Source organism: Silurus meridionalis, chromosome 17, assembly GCF_014805685.1.
Source record: "Silurus meridionalis isolate SWU-2019-XX chromosome 17, ASM1480568v1, whole genome shotgun sequence".
Classification (NCBI taxonomy): Eukaryota; Metazoa; Chordata; class Actinopteri; order Siluriformes; family Siluridae; genus Silurus; species Silurus meridionalis.
In genome coordinates, this window is record NC_060900.1 from 7,856,920 (window position 1) to 7,882,368 (window position 25,449).

Sequence of the window (25,449 nt, forward strand, 5' to 3'; positions counted from 1 at the left end):
ACATTTAATCAGCCTGGCTACCACAGCATTTTGCAGCATCCTATTTAATCTGAACTTAGTAGGACTATAATTTGTTTTCCAGCAGGACAATGACCACAAACACACCTCTAGATTATGCAAGAGCTATTTACCCAAGAAGGTAAATCACATTTAAAAAGTTCCTTTTATTATACTATTAAGAGCTACGAACAACTTATCAGCTTAAATTTTCCTCTTCTTTCTTGCAGTTTAAAAAACAAAAAATGCAGTTTGCTGTCTTACAGAAAATTCCAGAATTCTTTTGTCCTGAAGACTTTCCTGTGGTGGAAAACCTACTGTTATCACGATCTGATGGCTTTTCATAAATATCAAACAAACGTTTCTGTAATAAGATAATCATCATATCAGCAAATATATATATATATATATTTTTTTTTTTTTTTTAGTTAATTATTATTTATTGATTAAGTTTAGATTACGTAGAGCATTTTCCACAAAAGGCCCTGTAAATGTGTTGTATAGAACCATACCAAAAAATTAATCGTTGTTCGTTTTAATGACCGGAGCTGGGTTTTTTTTTGGTCCCACAAGCTTCCTATAAAGTCTCAAACTGGTTTCAGGAGCATGACAATGAGTTCAGTGTACCCCATAACTCCCCAGTCTCTTCTGAAACCAACTGAACTTTCTGGACCTTTAGAAACTTTGGGACCACACAAAAAATCTGTAACCTGTGAATCTGTCTTTATTTGATAGAAGATGTTGGCCATGATATCTATTCTAGTCTATCACAGACTATATGTTCTGTCTTTTGTCTGCAAAAGCATTATTTTAAAAAGAACAATAATAAAAACCCCACTTTGCATTTTCCCCTTAATGACATATAAGGCAGATGAAAAGTCAATCTGTCACTCATGACTTACAGAACACTTTCTTAAGATGACCAGAAAAATGACGATGAAAAGCTGTACTCCTTTTATTATAAACTTGAGAAACTAAATTTGACATTTCTCCTGGAAAAAAAATACAAAATAAAATCACACCTGTACACCTCAATGCAAATTGCACATTTATCCACAGGGCAGACCGATGTGTACAGAGGGAAAAAAAAAACAACACCACATAAAACATTTTCAATATTAAAATCCGGACCTCATTAGTCATTACTGTATAAACAAACATGGTCCTGTCAGTCTTTTTGCTATTTAGACAGCATGTTGATATGTTCACCTATTTATAAAAAATAAAATAAAACATCAACAAAAAAAATGAACGAGAAAAGTTTTTTTGGGAAAATCAAAATGTCAGCACAGGTTTAGAACCCAAAGCTTTATGTACTACACAGCTCAAGTAAAAGAGAAGAATGTGAGGCTTTTATCGGAGTGTAAAATAGATGATTATTAAATAGTTTTTACTCAGTAATCCAGTGGGGCAGTTCACAGGTTCTATGATTAACATTCTGTCAGCAAGTAACATCAGACTTTTGGCCCAATGAGGAAAAATACACGATTGTAAGCTTTGGAGTAGAAATCATAAATTCTCTCTGCAGGAAAGAAAAAACAAAAAAACAGAATCCGAATGATAGTACAATGCAGATGCCTGCATCAAAGGGTCTTGCAGCAATAGTCATAGAAATAAAAAAATCAATGTTTACACAACAAAGTGGTTGTACCTGATCACTGCTTATTCAAAGAACTAAAACCTGATACATTTTTACGTCTGGTTTGAATCTGAAATGAGGAATAAAAAGATGTATAATCATTTTAATCATGTATATTTTTTTCCTTTTAGGAAAGTATGACATAAATTGCACTATAAGTTATTTATAGTGGAATTGTGTACTAAATTAAGGAATGATAAAGGAATAGATACCACAAACTCAAAGAACAAACTGACCAAAGACATCCATCACTCTGCTAGTCTATTGGTCCACTTTTTGTGCTGAATAAAACTAAGTTCATTTTAAGGGGCTGGGTTTATAACCGGAATAGTCGTCTTTTCCCCATCTTCAAAAAGCCTTTGACTGAAATCTAGATGATTTACTAAAGCCAGTTATATTTTGTTTGACTGGAAAATGTCTCTGAATCAGCTGGAAAATGTCTTTTTAGCAGCCTTTAGTTAGTGGTCACAAGAACAAACCATTTTCTTATACATCATTGGTAAAAAAAAGTACAATATTAGCATGTTATAGGCATTTGAGCCAGAAGGTTGATGGTGGTCAAAGCTTGTGCAATCGAGTAGGCCGACAGGATTTCAGGACGTACTGATGGAATATGTACCACTGGATCAATTTTTTTGTAGGGTTTAAAACTCCTGCACTGTTTCCAGACGTCATAGTTCGTCCTTCTGATTCTAGTATTTACCAATGTCGCCGATATTCCCTCGCCACATTTCCAACGTTTTACTGATCCAAAACGGTGATGTGGAAAAGATCATTCATAAGAATCTATACAATTGTACGCGGGCAAAGCAAAGCAAAAATAACGAGCAGGAAGTTTAGCGCATGTAAGGAATCGATGCTCATTTCCACATATTCAGACTCTTTCCTGTCGACAAATTAAGAAGGCAACGTGACTGTGCACGTACACACGTGGATTAAAAGGAATCGGACAAAACTGCTTCTGGTCAATTTGACAAGACAAAAATCGGCTCCACTTTAGACCCTTTACTTTAAAAACAATTAAGCACTTGTGTGAGGTATCTAATAAGTCAGAAGAGGAAGTCCGTGAGGACATTGCTGCCCCCCCCAAAAAAGAAAAAGCTGGAATAACACTTTGATCCACCTCTTGGAAAGCCGAAATAAATATAAAAACTGCTATCCTAGTAGAATTTTAAGTTCCGTTCGAGTCAGTCTGCTGCTTTCATGTTGGACTCTTGAAGTAAAGGCCTGTGGTCTGAATCGGATGACTGGGCGAGAGTCTGCAGTGTACTCCTCTGTACTTGTTTGGCCTTGTTGTACAGCATGACACCCAGAAACACCATGATGGTGCCGGCCGCAGACAACAGCGTGATGGGATTACTGAACACGATGATACTCAGCCAGATGGACAACGCATGCTTCACTGTGCTCGCCACGCTAAAAAAAAAAGAAAAAACACAAAGAGCTTATTATGCAAAGAGCCAAAGCTTTACTTTAGCTTTATTAATGTGTTCTGTCAATGCGCCTCAAGTAATACGCTGTCATTCATATAGTAACAACTCATACACACATGAAAACATGGCAAAATGATGAAATGGCAAAAGGAGAAATAAGACAATTTGGAAGATCTTTTTGATACAGACATAAAGACAATTTTAAAGAAAATCCAACATATGAACTAAAGACAGAGAGATTAAGTGAGGTGTTAGGCCACCACAATATACACACTGTTTTTAGTGTTTAACTGTGCAATAATAACAATAACCACGTTTTTTTAAGCAACACGTGCAATAACAATAATTTAAAACCGTGCAATATTACCTGTGTGCAATATGTTTAGTAGCGTAACTACTTACTCATGGTCTCTTTTTCTTTTTATACATTGTGTTGTGTATATACTATATACTGTATTATATTTCTACTTTTTATTTTTTACATATTCGCACATTTCTTTATCTTTGCTGCAGTAACAGAGAAATTTCCACACTGTGGGATGAATAAAGGTATATCTTATCTAACCACAAATCACTAGAACAACTTAAATAGTCAAATTCTCTGGAATGAAATTGTACTGGTAAATATAATTTCTTCACACATTCCCCTTAAAATGACCTTGGGCAAAAATCACACAGATCTATTGATGTAATGTGATTAGGTGTGCTTGGTCAGTGGTTAAGATGTTAGTCTTCTAAACAGAAGGTCATGAGTTCAAACCCTACTACTAAACTGCCACTGCTGGGCCCTTGAGCAAGGCCCTTAACCCACACCTGCTCAGTTGTATGAATTAGATAATTGCAAGTCGCTCTGGATAAGGGTGTGTGGCAAATGCCATAAATGTAAATGTAATGATTATAAGACTTTGCCGACCTTCTTCCATCTTATTAAACCATTCAGTACTTAGTCCCATTAGAATAGATACACTATCTGAAACAATTTACTCAGACACCTGAGTTTTTCAGCCATATGTAGTTCTTACCCAAACTGTTATCAGAAAGATGGAGGCCCACAATTTTATAGAATGTCTATGGATGCAGTAGAATTAAACTTTCCCCTTCAATTGAATTGGGAAAGGCAAAACTGTTAGGGCTGCAACAACTAATCGTTAAAAATCGATAATAATCTATCACAAAATTGTCAATGAATGCCCCTATCGATTAGTTGGCCTGCTCAAATTACTGGTTAGCATGACAGCAAGATAACACTTCCACTTGCGGATATCACAGAGAGTACAAGGTTAACCGGCAGCAGGAAAAAGTGTGCAGCACAAGTCGTCCAAGGCCTGGGAGCATTTTCTAATAAACACAACAAAGAAAACTGTACCTGCAATTTATGCAAAGTGAAGCTTATTTGGAATGGAAGTACCACAGTGATGCACGAGCCCGTGAAAAGAACACACACCGGTGTCATGGATGAAGGTGAAACAACAGCACGTTAGGCAAAACAACAAGACAACAAACTGACTCGTGAGCATCAGGTTGCGTAAGCTCGCCCGCGACAAAGCGATGGATTCAGTCGCGAACAAACACTAAATCTAAAAGCAGCAAATAACAGCAACAGTTAACGATGACATTTTTAGTCACTATTGTGGTTTTCAGCTAATGATTATGCATTTGTACACCAATGCATATTCTTCTTCTTCTTTTTTTTAATCAAGCCTGTTAGCTTGCTCCAATTCATTCTCTTTTTTCATAGCTTTTTTCTGTTACAACAGTGAACTTATATTTTTTCAAACGTGATTTACTGCGGCTTTAATACGTTCAAATGCTTGTTTTCAATGTTTGTATATTTAATTTATGCATTTATCATTTAATTATTATACAACAGTTTATATTTTCACAACTGAACAAAATGTCTGGGTTAGGGCTTTTTAAATTTTTTTAACAAAAATGATCAAAACAATGTTCTATTAAAAGTATGGTTGTCAACATGTCACCTGCAAAATACAATACAAATGTTGATTTACACAAATTGCTTCACCTTGCATACTCAAATTGTGTTTTTTTTATTTGTAATTTATTTATTTTTTTTTTACAGAATCACCCCAGCATTAATGAATTTGTTCAAGGAGAAATCCCCCATGCACTCCTCAACAGGCAGCCACTATACTATAAGCTTTAAAATGTCAAAATTAAAGATAGTTAAACTCACTATGTGGATTTTGCATATTTTAAAGTACACTTTTATACATAAATACCCTGAATTAGGGTTTTATATACTTCTAATAAGCTATACATATAATAATAATTAAAAAAATGTAATCCGATTTATCATTCATTGCAGCCCTAATGACGATGCCCCGTGCACAAAGCCAACTCCATGAAGATATGCTTTACATGTGTTATAGTAAAAGATCTTGCACGGCCTGCTATAGAGCTCTGACCTCAACTCTTTGGAACACCTTCGGGATAAATTGGAATGCACCCCAGGCCTCCTCACCAGTACCTGACTTTCTTAAATCCCTTGTGTCTGAATGAGCACAAATCTCCACAACTACATTCCAAAATCTAGTGGAACATCTACCCAGAACATCTACCCACATTTTGCAGCAAATGAGGACTATGTGAAATGGGATGTTTTCAAAAAGCACATCGAATTCTTTTGTTCAGGTGTGGACAAAGGTTTGTGGACATTCTAGCACTTTTACCATTACATCACATACAACTCCTTACAGGACTTAGTGATGTCATAAGGAAGCTGTCTATGTTACATGGAGGAAAGTCATGCCAGGAGCAAGCAAAATGGCCCCAACATCACCGATTTCAATGTATTTTTTATTACCAAGTACTAACACAATACAGGTCAATGTTACAGTGAAACCATTGAATATCCCCCCTTTCATATTAAAAACTTTTGCACAATCTCCACAGGTCTTTCTTATCTTTACTTCACTCATAGTGATCAGTCTGTCCGCTAGGCACACACATGTCTGGCTTTTAATGCTAACAACTACATAGATTAAAGGCACACATGCTGCTCGTACCTGAAGGTGACAGGTGATATGCGTCCCATAAGGGCGTAGGCTGTGACGCTCTGCAGATGAAAGAGGACTCCGTCAAAAAGCAACAGCAGCACAATGTCCTGGGTCAGGTTTAAGCCACGCCCATTTTTCCCAAACAAATGGATATCCTGAGGGTGCAAAAGAGGGTTACGAGTGCCATTGTGAATCCGCAATTTGCTCAGTGCTGCATATGTCTCTATATACACCAGCATACAATGTGTAATAATAAAAAAAAAGTCTATGAAGAAACCTGTATTGGATTTATGAATATGATTTTCTTTAAACAGTTAAATACAAATCGCACTGTTTTCTGAGATGGATTTACTTATTTACATCCTGTGCAAAGTGTTTTTTTTTTTCTTTTTTCTTTAACGTTTGTCCACTGTAGTACTGTTTGAATATAAATAAGCTAAATAATTATATTTCAAAAATTTCTATACATTTTTTAGCACTCTCCAAGATGGTATGATGAAAAATACTTGAGAGGAACCAGACTCAAAAGGTAAGCCATCCTCATCTGGGATCTAGTTTTTGCTGTACAGCTATAGAACACACGTGAAAAAACCCAAGCTTGAGATGTCTCATGTCTGAGATGCATGCAGCCATTCTTTTCAGAACATATTTTGATACGTGAAGTTTGTAAAACATCAACAAGCCCATATTCATGCACCTGATGGATCTTGAGATCTCATTAATGTAACAAATGTGATGGTTTGTTGAAATGTTAATGATATGCTGACCATGACGATCGAAAAAGATCGTCATGGTCATTGACTATTTTTAAAAAGCAGGTGGTGAAAATGAAAAGAAATAACACTTACAGAGGAACCCCGGTGTAGGAGATTAATTCGTTCCTGAAAACTGCCCGTCTTCCCATATTCCCATGTTAATTTTTTTTACCATAAGAATGAATGTAAAAGCAATTAATTCGTTCCCAGACCTCAGAGCGATCGCTTACTTCAGCCCTTAAAAAATGTTTTATACATAATTTAGAGATAATAGATAAGATAAATAACCTCTAAGGAGAACACAAAGATGGGAGTGTCGCATAAAAAATTCCAATAATGCAACATATAAATGCTTTCATTGTATTCACTGTAATGCAATGTTGCACGCCTGTTGCAGGGGCTGGGCATGCTGTGCTTAATTAACTAAGCATTGCTTCAATAACAAATGCTTTTAAATAGTGTTTATATATTTATATGGACTATAAGCCGCTACTTTTTTCCTACGCTTTGAACCCCGCGGCTTGAACAACGAAGCGGCTTATTTATGAATTTTTCCTGGGTATTTCCCGCTTTCACAAACTTCAAGCCAAAAAACTGAGCGACATAACATGAGACCAATGAAATTTCCAAACAGAAACAAAAAAAAAAAAAACGCACTTCACCTGTGTTCTGAGCTGCACGGCATCGGGAGAAAAGCTTTCACCGGGTGATTTTTAAACGCACGACGATGCCAAAAGATAAACTCCGGAGAGAAATAGTTGTGAAAGGAAGGAGGAAGACAGTGAACAATGACTTTCTTGGTTGGCTACTGTTTAGATCCAAGCCGTTGTAACGTGTTGAGTCAGGGTGAAGGAAGAGCTCGCAGTGTTTTCGATTGCACGCTTTACAAATGCATTTCAGGACAAGCAAAAACTTTTATTAAAATTTAACCTGCATTACGAGCGATAACTTGCGATGCGAACATCGAGCATCACACGGGCAACATGCGAACGTCTCGCGCTCAACTCTCTTCTCTTTTCGCCGCATAAAACAATGGGAGCTCAGGTCAATTTCCCGTGTATTCGTCCTAATTCGGCATGCTTCCCTCGCACAGTCAGCATTCGAGCGAACGTAATGTTTACTATAGAATTATGACTACGTGTGTTTTCATGAAAGGAGATTCTTCTTTCAAGCCTCTCCTCGACCTCCTCCCCTCCCTCTTACGTCACCCATGACTGCCACAAAGGTAAAGTGCCAGTTAATTTGCTTTACTTTTACTTTATATTGTGTACTTATTATTATTTGTTTCAGATACATTAGGGGCAATAATTTTTGGGTTGTTCCCAATGTAAATGTTACTTTAAACCATTTACAGAAATATTTTGTCTTCATGTTCTATGTTGCGTAAGGTTTCACAAATAATAAACAATTTGCAAACAGCATGCATATTTGTCCATGCCCATGTTGTTTAGAGTATTAAAAACACAAAAAGTATTACATTAAAGGTATATTTAGAACAGATAAAAATGTGCGATTAATTACGAGTTGACTCATGACAGTCATGTGATTTATTTTGATTAAATATTTTAATCGATTGACATCCCTAAAATATAAAGATACAAGAAGATACTTGGACTATTAACCCATAGTTAATGTGATGGACTACACCATGTAGTTACCAAACTTCGGGCATCTAGGAGAAAATTGATAGTAAATGACTACAAAATTCCACTATTAGATAAAGAAATACAGTCATTAATAGCTTAGACTGACCATGAGAAAGGCCCAAGCAGGAATGAGCATAACCACTGCAGCTGCGCTAGTGAAGAACTGCAGTTCTGGAGGACTAAACAGGAGAAAAGAAAAAATATATTAACAAAAGTATACAGTCACTTTCACAATATATCAAATGGATCACACTTTACTTATCAATAAGCACCAGCAATTTTAAACACACTATATTTGAGAAGACGAGGATTAAGCAAAAGGAAATGGGGGAGGAAAGAAGGCATACAGTCATGTGAAAAAGAAAGTACACCCTCTGTGAATTCTATTGTTTACATCTCAGGGCATAATAAAAATCATCTGGTCCTTATCAGGTCTTAAAATTAGGTAACAACACATGACACATTACACTGTCATTATTAATTTAACAAAAAATCGATCCAAAATGGAGAAACCTTCTGTGAAATCTATGTACATGTACTATATTACTTTATCAGTTTCTCACTTCATTGTGGATAAATTTTTGCTCATTTGTCTTTAAACAGTTGCTCCAGGTCATTGAAGTTTGCAGGCATTTGTCTTTGCACAGCTGTCAAGATCCTGCCACAGTATTTCACTGCATTATAGCTGTTATGAGGTGTTTTTCCTGATTGGCTCCGTTTGGTTTTTGCCAAACGTGGTGTGCATTATAGCCAACTTTGGTCATTAGAAATTGTTGGTAAAAAGACATCATTCTAGAAGTCTTGTGGTTTGCATACCTAAGTTAGAGAGAAGAGGCTTTTTATTGGTGACCTTTCCAAACTAACTATACTTGTTCAATCCTTTTCTAATTATAATGTCATCAACTTTCATATTTAACACGCAAACTGAGACCTGTAGAGTCTGAGTTGTATTTCTCGGGTTTTTGCGATTTCTCTGAATATTGGGGTGAATTTTCTGGAGAAGTGCACTGCTGGGAAGTTTGGCAACTGTCTTGAAAGTTTTCCACTTGTGAATAGTGTTCCTTACTTTGAAAATTGTTTAGAAATGGCCTTATAACTCTTCCCAAATTGATTGGCAGCAAAAATGTTTCCACATTTGGCTATTGGTTTTATGTTTGTACAGATGAATAATAGCAAGGTGTAACATCATGTGCTGTTGCTCAATTGAGGTTGTATTTGTTTAATTTTAATGCCTGTTAACAACCAAATGATTTTTATTATCCTGATACATAAACCATAAAATTAAAAGGGTGTTATCAATTTTATATAACTATCTGCAAATAGATTATGTACAGACTCATAACTGTGAGTATATTTGTTTAAATATCTTCATCACTTTATTTATACTTCTGTAAACTTGGTGTAACTTAAAAAAGGAAGGGCAAATAGAAGGAAACACAACAGGGTGTGGTGTTCTTAAAAAGTTATCAACAAAGATGTGAGGTGTATTTTTACCCAACATGAAGCAGTTAGTGGTACACAATAATGTAATCTGTTTTCCTGTAACCTTTTTCTGTTCTGTCAAATCTATATAATAATAATAAATAATTAGTGAAGTGGTAGTTCAGCAGATAAGATGTTGACTGATCGAAAGGTCTTAGATTGAGCTTTTGAGCAAGGTCCTTAACCCTCAATTTCTCAGTTGTAAGTTGGATATGAGCGTCTGCTATAATTACCATTATTGTAAAGGTAACTGGAATTTTTTTTATAGATAAATTGAATGGGTTGTGGAATGACCATTACTACACATGCAAAAACACAAAATGCAGCTTGTAAGCAAAAAAAGATCAAATACATTAGGGTGTTCAATGAGTATTTTAACTGTTGAAAAACATCATAACACCCTGATGCAATGGTCATTGTTGAAATCTCGATTTGGGTAAAATCGAATACAAAAATGTGCCATTGAAAGCACAAAAAACACTCACCTGAATCTATATTTGTCCCCACTTAGCAGCTTCTTAGAAAATACATTCTGTAAGCTACAATGCAAAAGCAGAAAAATCAACAGTTTTTACTCAAATCAGTGGGGTTTGTTTACATAATATCTTTAATATTAATGAGCATTAGAGGTGTAACGTAACACGTATTTATCTATCTATCTATCATCCTCTGTCTCTCTATCTATCTATCTGGCATTTTATTTAAAACTTTTAAAAGACAGATAAACTGTCGATGTTCACAAATGTTAAAAATGATAAACTGCATTAATAAAAAACTTAAAAACCAAGGAACGTACCGAACCGTTCATTTTGTGGACCGTTACACCTCTAATGAGCATTACAAGACCCTGGAAGCAAATGCTCTAACAAACATAAATGATGCGTACCAGTCCATGATGTTAGTGGAGAGAGCAGCAGAGAAGCCCAACATGTTAAAACTGATTTCAGTGGCTGTACAGAGAGCCAGACCAGCCATTACTGGGAACAGGGACAAGTTCACCCAAAAGCCTGTTGATCAAACACACAATGTGCTGTTAACAGATGAATTCATGGCAAGAGTATTATTTGCTGTAGGAAGTTCATTGTGTACGTTGCCTATTGACATTGTGCTCGGAGATCTATTGAGACATTGTTGTCTCTAGCTTCCTCACTAAGCAAATTTAAGCATGTGAAGAAACCCATCTATTCAGAAAAAAATGTAAAGGATGATAATACACACAGTGTTTGCTGTTATGTGCTGCTAAAGGAAGATCATACTAGCCAGGGGTGGTGTAATGCAACCTGATATGAATGGGATCTACTCTACACTAAGCTTACCTTTTTGTTTGTAAGAACAACTGTTAAAATTCGTCTAAAACTATTAACTTTTCATTCATCCATTAATGCAATGCTTCTTAACTGTTTATAATTACATTCCAATCATGTCCTCAAGACATTACATTGGTTCCCTAAAACTTTAGGGGGCCAAGCACCAGCACCAACACAGCACCCTATAAATATATTACCGTGTCTTATTCTTCTGGCTCAGATGTCTAAGGCACCCTATAAAACCATCTGGTACAAAGTTGTAAAAAGGTTTTTGGCACACTAATTGAGGAAGGCCTAAGAAACTTACAGACCAAATTTGAAGCCAAATGCTCCAAAAACTCCATTCCTCTGGAAAGATGTTCCACTAAAAATCATTTTCTAATTTAAAAGCATTAAATGCTAATAAATGTAATGCTACCAAAATGCAGCTAAAGACATCCTATATAATTGTGTGCCTCCATCTTTGTAGTAACAGTTTGGGGAAGAACCACATATGCTTGGGAATGTCAGGTGCCAATAAATTTTGTCCATATAATAAATCTAATGCAATCATTGATCAAATTTTGGCCTAGTTTTGAAGTATGTTTATATCTTTTGAACCAAGTCTCTATATAAGGTGGTATGAAAAACGTTTTGAGACTAGATCTGTTTACAAGAATGTACTTTTATCTACGTTTACACACTTCAAAACAGTCCCCTTGCACAGCAATACAGCGCTCCCAGGGGTCCTGCCACTTCTAAAATATGTCCTGAAAGTCCTTTGAGCTGAATCGTCATCTTCCAGAAGAGGGTGAAGTACGCAGTAGCCAAATCTGGTGAGTAGGTGGGTTCGAAATTGAGATCATGTGGATTGTTCTCCGACGATCGTCATGCACACGTTGCTGAATGGTTGTGACATTTTCGGGGGGTTGAGCTTGTTGAAGGTCTTCCTGATCTCGCATTGTCATCCAGTGATGTTCTTCTGCTCTTGAAGTGCACATGCTGCTCAAAATACCTCGTGGCAGTGGCACCTTGCCGCATGTCAAATGTATGTTTTTGTGACAGATTTGCAGACCTGGTAACGCACATAGTCAGCATAGATAGAACCAGTTAGCACCATTCGTCTAGAAACCTTTTAATCCCACCTCTTATGTCACTCAGAAATCCCTAAAGTGAACCGCTTTGCTTTCCTGCGATTGCTTAGACAAAAATTGTAGCATGTCTGTAAACTGAGTCTGTGTGCTTGGCCCCCAAAATTGTTTAATTTTGATTATAATGCTTCTCTTATAATTCACTTCTCTCCAGATTAACATTCTCAAGAGCTTCTATTGATATTAGACATTTCTCCGTGGCTCTATAGAAGTTAATCAGTGAATAGCCTTGAAACAAAAATAAACACTATTCATCGCACTTAACATTTTAATTGCACATCAAATGCAGGATAATTCTGTAAAATCTGAGGTACAGACCGAGAGTGCAGTTTTGGTTTTCAGTGCCTGACTTTATAGTCATATTCATATACTAACTTCAGATGAATAAAGTGTTTGTGCAACGCTTCACAATGTCTCGTTTATCATTAACGCAGATCTTATCAGCAACGCAGTATTAAATGAATAAACAATCGGCAAATGTACTGTTTTTAATTTTGGCTACAAAAACGTCTGTATGTTACCTGTGTATTCCCCCAGTATCAGTCTGGACATGATGACTGTGAAGATGGGCGCTGAGCTTTTTACTGTCTCTGCAAATGACACAGCTACGCTTTTCAAGCTAACCAGCCCCAACACCACAGTGGTGAACCTGCCAGAAAAGCAAAGATGAAATCAAATTGCATAAATAATATTATATTATATTATATATATATATATATATATATATATATATATATATATATATATATATATATATACATACATATACACACACACACACACACACACACACACACACACACATACATTATATATATATATATATATATATATATATATACACATAAATACAGAGTCTCCCATTACAGATATATGTATGTGTGTGTATTTATGTATATATATATATATATATATATATATATATATATATATATATATATATATATATACACATAAATACACACATACATATATCTGTAATGGGAGACTCTGTATATATATATATATATATATATATATATATATATATATATATATATATATATATATATATATATATATATATATATATATATATATATATATATATATATATATATATATATATATATATATATATATATATATATATATATATATATATATATATATATATATATATATCCCATTGGATAATTACTGCATGGATGATTTTGTTTCAGCTGGTTACAAGTAATTTAACATTAACTCATACAGTGAGTAGCTTCTTCTTTTCTAAGAACCATGTCGGAAGACACGCCCTGTGGTCGTGGAAAAGATGTTAATCTGTTTCAGAAGTCTTCAATGATCGTGATCAGCGATTACTTAGAACTTACCACCGTAGTCAAAGCTAAAGGCAATCCAACAAAATATTAGAATGTATGACTTATATATATATATATATATATATATATATATATATATATATATATATATATATATATATATATATATATATATATATATATATGTGTATATATATATATATATATATATATATATATATATATATATATATATATATATATATATATATATATATATATATATCCCATTGATAATTACTGCATGGATGATTTTGTTTCAGCTGGTTACAAGTAATTTAACATTAACTCATACAGTGAGTAGCTTCTTCTTTTCTAAGAACCATGTCGGAAGACACGTCCTGTGGTCGTGGAAAAGATGTTAATCTGTTTCAGAAGTCTTCAATGATCGTGATCAGCGATTACTTAGAACTTACCACCGTAGTCAAAGCTAAAGGCAATCCAACAAAATATTAGAATGTATGACTTATATATATATATATATATATATAAAACTGCCAACAAAAGTGAGTGCATGTCCTATTCATGATGTTCATGTTTTTGTCTGCTTGACAGGACCATACAAATTTGTGTATCTTGTATTAGAGCAGTTAAATTTTGGTTCTTTGAGTACAATTCTCTCATACTGACCACTGGATGTTCAACATGGCAGCTCATGGAAAAGGACTCTCTGAGGATTTGAGTGGTTGCTCTCCACAAAGACAGCCTAGGTTTTGTCATTATGGAGGAGTGGAAGAGGATCCCAGCAACAACCTGTGCAGCTCTGGGAAATTTCATGCCCAGGTGGATTAAAGCAGTGCTACATAACAATGGTGCTCACACAGTTTTGACTGTTCCCTTAGGGGGTACTCACTTTTGTTGCCAGCTATTTAGACACTAATGGGTGTGTGTTGAGTTATTTTTTAGAAGACCAACAACCAACATTTTTTGTATATGTTAGATTTTTACATATTAATATTGGACTCGTTGGATTATATTCCCCATAAATGATTTAATCTGTAACATGTCATGACACTTGCAAAATCAAACACCTTTTTTTCGCCATAAAAGTATCCAAACTTTAATTCATTAGGCACATGACTCATTTCAAAATGCAATATATGATGGGTTTATAGTACAGTACAATTTCATTTTGTATCTATGCACAGAAACTCATGTGCAAAGCAAATAAATGCTGACCCTACTAATAGCACATACAGTGGTGTGAAAAAATGTTTGCCCCTTCCTGATTTCTTATTTTTGTTGCATGTTTGTCACACTTTAATGTTTCAGATCATCAAACTAATTTAAATATTAGTAAAAGAGAACACAAGTGAACACAACATGCAGTTTTTAAATGAAGGTTTTTATTATGGAGGGAAAACAAAATCCAAAACTACATGGCCCTGTGTGTCCGAATTACAACAATTCTGCATAGATGAATGGACCAAAATTCCTCCACAGCGCTGTAACAGACTCACTGCAAGTTATCGCAAACGCTTGATTGCAGTTGTTGCTGCTAAGGGTGGCCCAACCAGTTATTAGGTTTAGGGGGCAAACACTTTTTCACACAGGGCCATGTAGTTTTGGATTTAGTTTTCCCTCAATAATAAAAACCTTCATTTAAAAAAATCATGTGTTCACTTGTGTTCTCTTTTACTAATACAGTATTTAAATTAGTTTGATGATCTCAAATCAAACAAAGTGTGATAAACATGCAAAAAAAAAAAAAAAGAAAAAAAAAAAAGAAATCAGGACACTGATCAGCAAACACCACTGTATGTGCACTCATCACACGAGTTTGAAGGTCGGTTGCTGGGTGATAAAACTGCTAACAAAACTGATAAAGAGGACAAACAAACTGCGCGAGAGAGAGAGAGAGAGAGAGAGGCACACCTCATTAATCCCACGAAGAGCATGATCATGAGAAAGTTGGGCGGGTATTCAGTACGGGATTTGTGCTGGTACAGGCAGCAAGGCACAAACATCTTGAAGCAGCCAATCACTGTGGTAGAGAGCATCTGCACAGCACCTGAAAAAGAAGATGAGTTCGGGATGTCACGCACCAGAGAAATCTGACACGTGGAATTGAACCTAAAAACAGTGAAAGGAGAGAGCAGAACGAAGAAACTGACAGGTGCTTCAGTTCTGAACGTTCCAGGGTGTAAATGATCCATTCGCGAACCTGTAGTATCCAGTTTAATCGGAATAATAATAACAATAAACAGCACTGGCTACAGTTCACTCTTTTGTGAAATCGCTTTGACAATATTCAAAGCTTGACAATACTCACAAGGTGCTGTGATAGCAGATTAGCTGCATTGTGTACAGCCAAACAGTACAACTCACAAGTTTACCGGGTGGGAAACTGGTAATAAACATCACGCTCAAACTTAAAGGTCCTGCTTTATTTAATTTACATTTAAATATCCTTAAAGGAAACGTCTTTATCATTATATACTACTTATATTACTCTTGTTTCCTTTAATATAAGCCTGTGAAAATCAACTAGAACCGGCACTACTTTCATTACTGCTGCTATACATTAATAGACAACCGCTCATGAATTCTCTAATCCGATTGGTTAGAAGAAGGTGATTCATATTCTGTTACAGCATGAGTAGTAAATCTGGCTGCAGATCAAATAAGAGGTATATTCTAATGCGGTCTTTTTGTTATGTTATTATTTAAAACTCGTACACGTGGACTCGCCTGGCAGGGGCTCTACATCATCTCAGGCTCAGAATGATAAATGTGTTTTTGATATGGTGTTGCTTTTGAGATTGTTGTTGTTTTTGTTTCTCCTCAAGGTTTCGTCAGGGCGTTTTCTGTCTGTCGTTTTTTTCCTTTATTTCATGGGAAAATGTTTGCGCTTTTTCCGATTTCTAACTCAGGTAACGTGTTATAGATGCAGCTGGAGAGACAATGACTTTTGATGGATGCCATTAGGTAAGTGGTAAAAGAAAGTATTTATTGAATTTGTTTTAATCATTTAATTAATTGTATTATTTAATTATATTAAATGTAACCATAAAGTGTGTTTCAGTAATTAACGCAAAAAAAATAAAAAAGTGATAAAAAATATCAAAGGGGTACAAGATGAATAAAATGGGTAAAAATGGGTAAAAAAGTTGGAATGAATCACGACATCCTGACACTACAGGGAGTGCAGAATTATTAGGCAAGTTGTATTTTTGAGGATTAATTTTATTTGAGGATTTAATTTGAACAACAACCATGTTCTCAATGAACACAAAAAACTCATTAATATCAAAGCTGAATATTTTTGGAAGTAGTTTTTAGTTTTAGCTATTTTAGGGGGATATCTGTGTGTGCAGGTGACTATTACTGTGCATAATTATTAGGCAACTTAACAAAAAACAAATTCATACCTATTTCAATTATTTATTTTTACCAGTGAAACCAATATAACATCTCAACATTCACAAATATACATTTCTGACATTCAAAAACCAAACAAAAACAAATCAGTGACCAATATAGCCACCTTTCTTTGCAAGGACACTCAAAAGCCTGCCATCCATGGATTCTGTCAGTGTTTTGATCTGTTCACCATCAACATTGCAGCAGCAACCACAGCCTCCCAGACACTGTTCAGAGAGGTGTACTGTTTTCCTCCTTGTAAATCGCACATTTGATGATGGACCACAGGTTCTCAATGGGGTTCAGATCAGGTGAACAAGGAGGCCATATCATTAGATTTTCTTCTTTTATACCCTTTCTTGCCAGCCACGCTGTGGAGTACTTGGACGTGTGTGATGGAGCATTGTCCTGCATGAAAATCATGTTTTTCTTGAAGGATGCAGACTTCTTCCTGTACCACTGCTTGAAGAAGGTGTCTTCCAGAAACTGGCAGTAGGACTGGGAGTTCAGCTTGACTCCATCCTCAACCCGAAAAGGCCCCACAAGCTCATCTTTGATGATACCAGCCCAAACCAGTACTCCACCTCCACCTTGCTGGCGCCTGAGTCGGACTGGAGCTCTCTGCCCTTTACCAATCCAGCCACGGGCCCATCCATCTGGCCCATCAAGACTCACTCTCATTTCATCAGTCCATAAAACCTTAGAAAAATCAGTCTTGAGATATTTCTTGGCCCAGTCTTGACGCTTTCAGCTTGTGTGTCTTGTTCAGTGGTGGTCGACTTTCTGCCTTTCTTACCTTGGCCATGTCTCTGAGTATTGCACACCTTGTGCTTTTGGGCACCCAGTGATGTTGCAGCTCTGAAATATGGCCAAACTGGTGGCAAGTGGCATCTTGGCAGCTGCACGCTTGACTTTTCTCAGTTCACGGGCAGTTATTTTGCGCCTTGGTTTTTCCACACGCTTCTTGCGACCCTGTCGACTATTTTGAATGAAACGCTTGATTGTTCGATGATCACGCTCAGAAGCTTGGCTATTTTAAGACTGCTGCATCCTCTGCAATATATCTCACTATTTTTGACTTTTCTGAGCCTGTCAAGTCCTTCTTTTGACCCATTTTGCCAAAGGAAAGGAAGTTGCCTAATAATTATGCACACCTGATATAGGGTGTTGATGTCATTAGACCACACCCCTTCTCATTACAGAGATGCACATCACCTAATATGCTTAATTGGTAGTAGGCTTTCCAGCCTATACAGCTTGGAGTAAGACAACATGCATAACGAGGATGATGTGGTCAAAATACTCATTTGCCTAATAATTCTGCACTCCCTGTATAACACAAAAAAAAACTTTCCTAAACTTGTCCTTCTGGACAAGCCAGAGTAGGTATGTGTGCGTTTTATATATAAAAACAACACACCTGAGTCTTGTGCATTTGCTAAAAGCTAAAAGGGTTGTTAATACAGACACTGTCATATGTTTTTCAGCTCCTATACCTTTTGTACACAACCATCAGACACTATATTTACATCATGCATTAGTGACACTCAATACGCGCAGTAAGACTTCACTCACCCAGGACGCTCGGCTCTCCCTCCAGCAGGGACAGGATATACTTGTTGAGAAAGAGTGTACAAAAGCTGAAGAAGTACCACAATGCGAGGTACACCAGTGCTCGGGAATTCCACACGCCCGAGTCAGCCTCGATCACCGTCGTCTCCGTAATGGTGACTTTCAAGACATGCTCATTGGGAATGCTCTCGCTGCGTGCCAAGATCACCCGCTCCTGGCGCTGCCTCCTGAATGGCAAGAGAAGCTTGGAGAACATGGATCTCCCCGCGTGGCCATTGCTCGGCATGGCGCATATAGTGAGCGTGGCGCCCACTCAAGGATGCAGGGGGAGGAAAGTAAAGAGGCAGTTCTACTCCATTGTAAAGAGTGTAATGTCAATCAGACGATGAAGAGGAAGCGCTGAAGAGGAGTCTAGTAGTGGAAGTTGGATGTTCTCTGTAATAAAGAGCAGAAGTTGGTGTATTTAGTAGAACATTCTTCTTATTATGAGCAGTCGTCATATTTTAACTCTCAGCTACTCCTTGCCTATGTCTAAGTCTTACATAGGAGCAGTTGTTTGTCAGTGTGTGTGTATCATCTATGTACATAAGGTGTGTGCTAATAACTGGTTTTACAGTGTTTCAATAAGCTTCGTCAGCATTTACTAGACTGCAGTCAGTCACCTTATCATGACTAATAAAAAGAGCAAAAACAAAGTAAAAGATTTCTCCAGATTTCTGGAAGCCATGCAGTTATAAAACGCATTAGTCTGGGAGTCTGTGCTTTGCTTCAGCTTTAAACACTACAAAAAGTCAGTATAAGGCAAAGAACTTCCAGGGGGAACTAACTGTAATAATATCCACTGACCTTCTTTAATAAACAATCAATCTTTTTTTTTTTTATGTGTAGAGGAATATATTTTGCATTTATTCAAGTTTTTTTGTACCTTAAATTTCAACCAAAAGAATACATTTTGACATGGCATTGAATCATTATAATGGTTCACATATTTGTTACATAATTATTGAGGTTTTTCTTTGTGGTTTAGTGAACCACTCAAACCGACCAATAACCATAAGAACGCAATCATGAACAGAACACCAAAAGTAAGCAAATAATAATAATAATATAATCATTAAAATGTAATTAATTGAATAATACAAGGATAGGTCCCCTGGTGGTCTAGTGGTTAGGATGCGGCGCTTTCACCGCTGCGGCCCGGGTTTGATCCCCAATCAGGGAACCAACCCCAGCCACTCTTAGTGCCGGTCCCAAGCCCGGATAAATTGGGGAGGGTTGCATTAGGAAGGGCACCCAGTGTAAAAACATGTGCCAAATCAAACATGCAGATGATCCACTGTGGCGACCCCTAATGGGAGAAGCCGAAAGAAAGTTTTTAATTGAAAAATACAAGGACCTAGCCTTGAGAAGCAAAAAGAAAAAAAGGCATACAACTTTCACAATGGCAAATATTTGAACGTCTGAAGTGTACACACACACACACACACACACACACACACACACACACACACACACACACACACACACACACACACACAAAGAAAAAAGAAATACACAGTTCTGCTCTGAATGCGCTCAAGATATGCTGATTAGAAACAAAATTCAAAAATTGACTTTATCAAAAAGGATGCACATGATAGCTTTTACAATCCCTGGATGTTAGATGAGCAGGAAGACTTAATTGATCTCTGGAAATTACCCAAGAGTAAATAAAGGGCAAAATCTGAGGATTTTTTGAGTTAAAGACCAACAGCAAAGATTCATATCTAACCCTGCTTTAACAAGTTTTTTTTTTAACTTGTTGTGCCAGATTCCTGCAATGACACATGCATGGTGGCTATGAGGAACTATTTCTTTTTGTTTACGAGTTTTGTGCTGTGCTTTATAATGCTTCATGTTAGCCTGAAATCTTACCACAAACCTTTCATGTAAATATGTACAAACATTTTACACTTGATAGCTAAACATGTCCTGCCTTGACACAACAAATAGCCTGAATTACCACCATTTTTTTGGTCTCATCAGTGAGATACATAAAAAGCCTTGGAGCAGCACTAACAGTAACCCATGGATCGGCCAAATCGGCTATACTCGCTCCAGTCCTTATGAACACATGTACAGGTTAATGGAAAGAATAACTTGTCTCACAGATGTTTCTACAGCATGAAATATAACTATAATTGGTTAGGGTCATCTATTTATACATGGAAATATTGCTTAGTACATAAAACAGTGATACAAGAGGACAGAAACTTGTTCTGTTACAGAAAGACAATCGACTAAGTTGTCATGTTATGTCTGGTTTTGTTATACCCAACACAAAGTATTGTTTGGCTAAAAAGTGCTTCATCCAGCCTTGAACACCACACTCACCCTGACAGCTTAACATGTCAAAAGATAGTACAAAGTACAAGGTTCCTAAAAAAAGAAGAAAATAATAATAAACCCTTCTTCTGTACCGCTCATGCACAAAATAATGCGTTTTGCTAAACATGCTAGCCCCAAATTAACAATGCTAGATTTTACATTCTCCAAAAATGCAAAATCTACACACATACAGCAATTCTCGATGATGAAGACAGATTCAAGCTGCAAGACCTCTTCAGGTAAAGCTGAGAACGTAAGCCTATACAGCAGCTGTGTAATTAGCACAATTACAGTGATTAGCATAGGTTTCTGACGTGTTCTTTTCAATCAAAGAAAGAAGCTACGGATTCACCTGGCCCTAAAATGAATGTTTTTTTAATGAAGGATAATGAGTGCAATTACTAGATAATCTCCAGTACCAATGAAAGCATAAGAACCATGTTTAGTGGTTATTACTATTTAAGGTTCTCTGACCTTTCTGTTCTTTGTGTATGTACCAGTGCTGGCAGCCTGTTTCGTTTACATTGTTCTAAATCCAAGACATTTGGAGATCACCCTGTCTCCTGTTCTCAAAACATAACCATGTGCGTATTCACTTCTTAACTAGCTATTAACATACAGTCGACAAAAATATTAGCACCCTTCAACATAACTGCACTGTATAGAAAAAAAGTATCAAGACTGAATTTTCCAGTCGTATGCACTTTTTCCCACAACTTTTACCACAAAGTCAGAGTCACGCAATTATATAGCATGTCCTTTGGTGCAGTAAAAAAAAATTTTCCTCACTTTAACTAGGAGACCCAAACCTGCTCCTGCATCGCAATGCCCCGTATACAAAGCCAGTTCCATGAAGATTTGGTTTACACGAGTTGGAGTGGAAGATCTTGAGTGGCCTGCTAGAGTTCTTATCTCAACTTTACTGAACACCTTTGGGATGAATTGGAAAGCTGACTGTGCCTCCTCACCTACATCAGTACCTGACTTTACTAAAACCCTTGTGGATGAATGAATACAGATCTTCATGAACACTCTAAAATCTCATTAAACATCTTCCCCAAGGAGTGGAGATTATTATGACATTAAATGGGGAATAAATGTGGAATGGGATGTTCAAAAAGCTCATACGAAGCTTATGCTCAGAGGTCCATTCTACTTTTAAAAAAATTATATTTTTAACCTCAAGAATATGTGTGGCAAAATTATTGGCACCCACAGAATACGCTTGAAGACAATTATTACAATTCAATTGGGTGTTGGGCCATAAATATAGAATTCTCAATCACAAACATCGCTTGTGTGAGTGTGTGGAAAACCAAAGGCATTTTAACAACAAGATGGCTGATGAAATAAGGAACTGAATACAAAAAAAAATTTTACCAGTCTAAAGGTATGCACTTGCATACAGGTTATGAGAAATTGCATGTAATTATATAAAATAACTCAAATAGGAATAATGCAACACTATCACAAAAGTCTAATACTGTACACAAAAATGACAGAAAACAAACTTGTTGCTTTCCTGTAAGTGTTATCAAGCGGTAATAAGGCTGCAGGCTAGTAATAAATAAATCAGGGGCACAGTGGAGTCAAGGCAACCGAAAAGAAAGTGTTCCTATTTTTACCTACGTTGCTTTTTTCTTCGTCGTAAAATACGACTACTCACCATGAAATGACCTAAGAGCCAGCAGCTGCCTACGGAATGGACCCCATCGTCCAGTTGATTTTCAATAATCTGATGATTCCTCATGTAATAATTGTCACTGAAGACTAGTGCAATTTAACACCTGGCTGATATGTAAATCTCATACAACCGTGGCCACCATTTTGCATTTAATAATCCGTTTTATTCTTAGCAAAAACCGCCGCTGAATTCTCCGATCTGATTGGTCATAAGTTGTGGAATCGATTTCCATCTTGGGTGTGTATTAATGCGCACATTCTAATTCGTTATGGTTTCTGCTTTGTGATTGGTAAAGGAGTAATGGCGTTCTCCACCTGGGCATGTTCAATGCAGGAAAAACATGGCCGTCTTTGTGTTAATCTTCTCTTAGCAATACACTAGAACTTGTTTGAAAGGAAAAATGGGTTTACTGCTAATGATGTAAGCAGCCATATCGATCTGATGTTACAGAGAAGGAACTCGCATTTTTAGATGTGTGAATTCGTAATCGTTACTTCACACTGAACGCAGTCTAAGCCTAATCATAAACCATAGATCACAAATGTGGTTCTTTTTTTTTTTTTTTTTTTAAACAAATAAAGCCACAGACATGATGTGGTTTGTTTAACTGTCTCCGGCGGTAACGCTTTTTAACGATTAACAGGTTTTTCTGCCACAGAAAGTCTTAAGGCCAGAAACGTTTGCACAATTAATAGGATCAGTGAAAGAAAACACTTCAGGGTGCTAACTTAAGTGTCAGGCCACACCACCCAGTAGTTCAGATCATTTTTATAACCTACAAGTAGCTCCCGTGACTCTTTCTTTAATAGACACTGATCAGCCAGAACATTAAAACCATAAAAAAATGTCAATAATCTCTGAAGGTGTGCTGTGACATCTTACACCAAGACACCATCAATCAAACTTGTCTGTACAGCAAACAAGCTTAATGGAATTGAGAGCTGGGAAATCTGGAGGCCAAGTCAACACCTTGAACTCTTTGGTAAGGTTCCTCGTACCACTCCTGAACAGGTCATATATTGATGCATTATCATGTTTAAAGAGGCCACTGGCAATAAGGAATAACCCTTAGGATATTAGGTAATACTGTTGACAAGAAAGTGTGTACAAGGTCAGCAAACAATGTTTAAGTAGGCGGTACATATCAAAGTAATAACATGTGTATGCAAGGTTTGTACATCACACTGCCTCCGCGGGCTTGCATTCTTTTCCCAAAGTAACCGACACACCTTGCCATCCACATGATGTACAAAAATCCTTGTAAGCTGTGATCCACTACATCTTCTGACACCTTTCTATCTCAACCAACATGAACTTGCTTACCTTCTTCATCCTGGTGCCTTCTTTTTCTCAGATAATGTGCCCCTGCAGATCCACAAAACATACAAGAAAACTTGATCCATCAGACCAGACCTATACCTGACTTTCATGTGCCCACTGTAGCTGCCTCTGGAGGTGGACAGGAATCAGCATGAGGACTTTGACATCCCTGCAGCTACTCAGACCCACACACAGAAAGCCGTGATGACATCTTTCTATCGCTACCAGCATTAACTCAGCTTCCCTAGTTAGATTGGACCAAGCATGCAAACCTTCTCTTCCCATCTCATCAGCAAGCATTGGGCGGAAATGACTCATGGATTAGGTTTGGCTCTGACCCGGTCATCTTACCATCACAAGTTGGCCACTGAGATTGCCCATTTTTCTCACTTCCAACACATCAATTTTGAGAAAAGACAGTTAGCATGCTGTCAAATAAGGAACCCGTCACTGGTTTCAATGCAATGACTGATGTGTTATTACAGTAGATCCCAGCTAATCAAGTTGCCATAGTAACTGGGCGGAGCTTGCAATTAAAATGACGGAAATGAGAATTATTGGGTGAAATGCAGGATTGTGGCACTTCATTTGGTGTGTAAATGGTACAAGTCAACCTGAACTAAGTATTTTTCTCAATCTAAAGAGACGTGGATGTTTATTATGGCGTGAACCTATAGAACACTTTATGGGTGAGGAGTTATACTCAGCAGTCCAATAGTTCAACAGGAGAGTCGTGTTGGATTATATGGAGCAAAGTATATTACCTTGTGCGCGACATTACAATCCCAGAGAACAATCCGACCAGCAAACCAAAAAGCGCCCAATGCAAAACCATTTTAAACGTGCGTGAAGAAAAGCGAGTTACCTGCCACATTTTCCTTGTCTGCTTTGACCGAAAGGGAAATCAGCTCTCCAAGCCCAACCTGCACCACTTCACCGTCGCTTGGACGCTCGAATTAGTCCTCGAAAAGTTGAACCTGTGCTCCAAGATCGAGCCCGTGAGCTGCTCCTGCAAACCCCGCATTCAAATAACCTCTCACGGTTTGTTGTTATTCAACACAGCCGATCCAACCCTACCCCGCCACACTTCCCTCTGATCCACCAAAACGTGTCGGCGTTTATTCCCTTCACATACCAAGTACCTTCCGGCTCCCTACACAAGCGCACTCCAAACGGGCCCGAAACAATAGCCTTCGAGTGCACTATGTGTGCTTTGGGAACTCATTTGGGAGTTCAACAACCTATTCTCGTTCGTTAGTAAGGTCTTAGCTGCGCACAATTGCGCAGTACACCTAAAAATACTTTCTAATGTATTATTTGTAGTAAATACGATCATCGAAGAAGTTTATTATGAATAATAATAATTATTTTTAATTACTTGTGGTATTTGCGGA

At 37.0% G+C, this 25,449-nt stretch overlaps 1 protein-coding gene across 1 annotated transcript; it reads right to left on the minus strand.

The window, feature by feature from the left end:
• Positions 1 to 936: 936 nt before the first annotated feature.
• LOC124399726 (solute carrier family 35 member E2A-like) lies at positions 937 to 25,284 on the minus strand. Its single transcript, XM_046870871.1, has 9 exons — positions 24,921 to 25,284; positions 18,688 to 19,119; positions 15,625 to 15,760; positions 12,928 to 13,055; positions 10,856 to 10,976; positions 10,455 to 10,508; positions 8,594 to 8,666; positions 6,096 to 6,241; positions 937 to 3,052 (listed from the first exon to the last, which is right to left on the minus strand). The coding sequence occupies exons 2-9, from the start codon at positions 18,968 to 18,970 to the stop codon at positions 2,824 to 2,826; spliced, it is 1,170 nt and encodes a 389-aa protein (XP_046726827.1). The 5' UTR covers positions 18,971 to 19,119; positions 24,921 to 25,284; the 3' UTR covers positions 937 to 2,823.
• Positions 25,285 to 25,449: the final 165 nt, after the last annotated feature.

Excerpts from the sequence above, each read along its gene's own strand:
- LOC124399726 (XM_046870871.1), bottom strand. The coding sequence starts at position 18,970 with ATGCCGAGCAATGGCCACGCGGGGAGATCCATGTTCTCCAAGCTTCTC. Across the intron at positions 6,242-8,593 it reads CTGCTTGGGCCTTTCTCATG|GATATCCATTTGTTTGGGAA; the intron begins GTCAGTCTAAGC and ends TTGCACCCTCAG. Across the intron at positions 3,053-6,095 it reads ATATCACCTGTCACCTTCAG|CGTGGCGAGCACAGTGAAGC; the intron begins GTACGAGCAGCA and ends TTTTTTTTTTAG.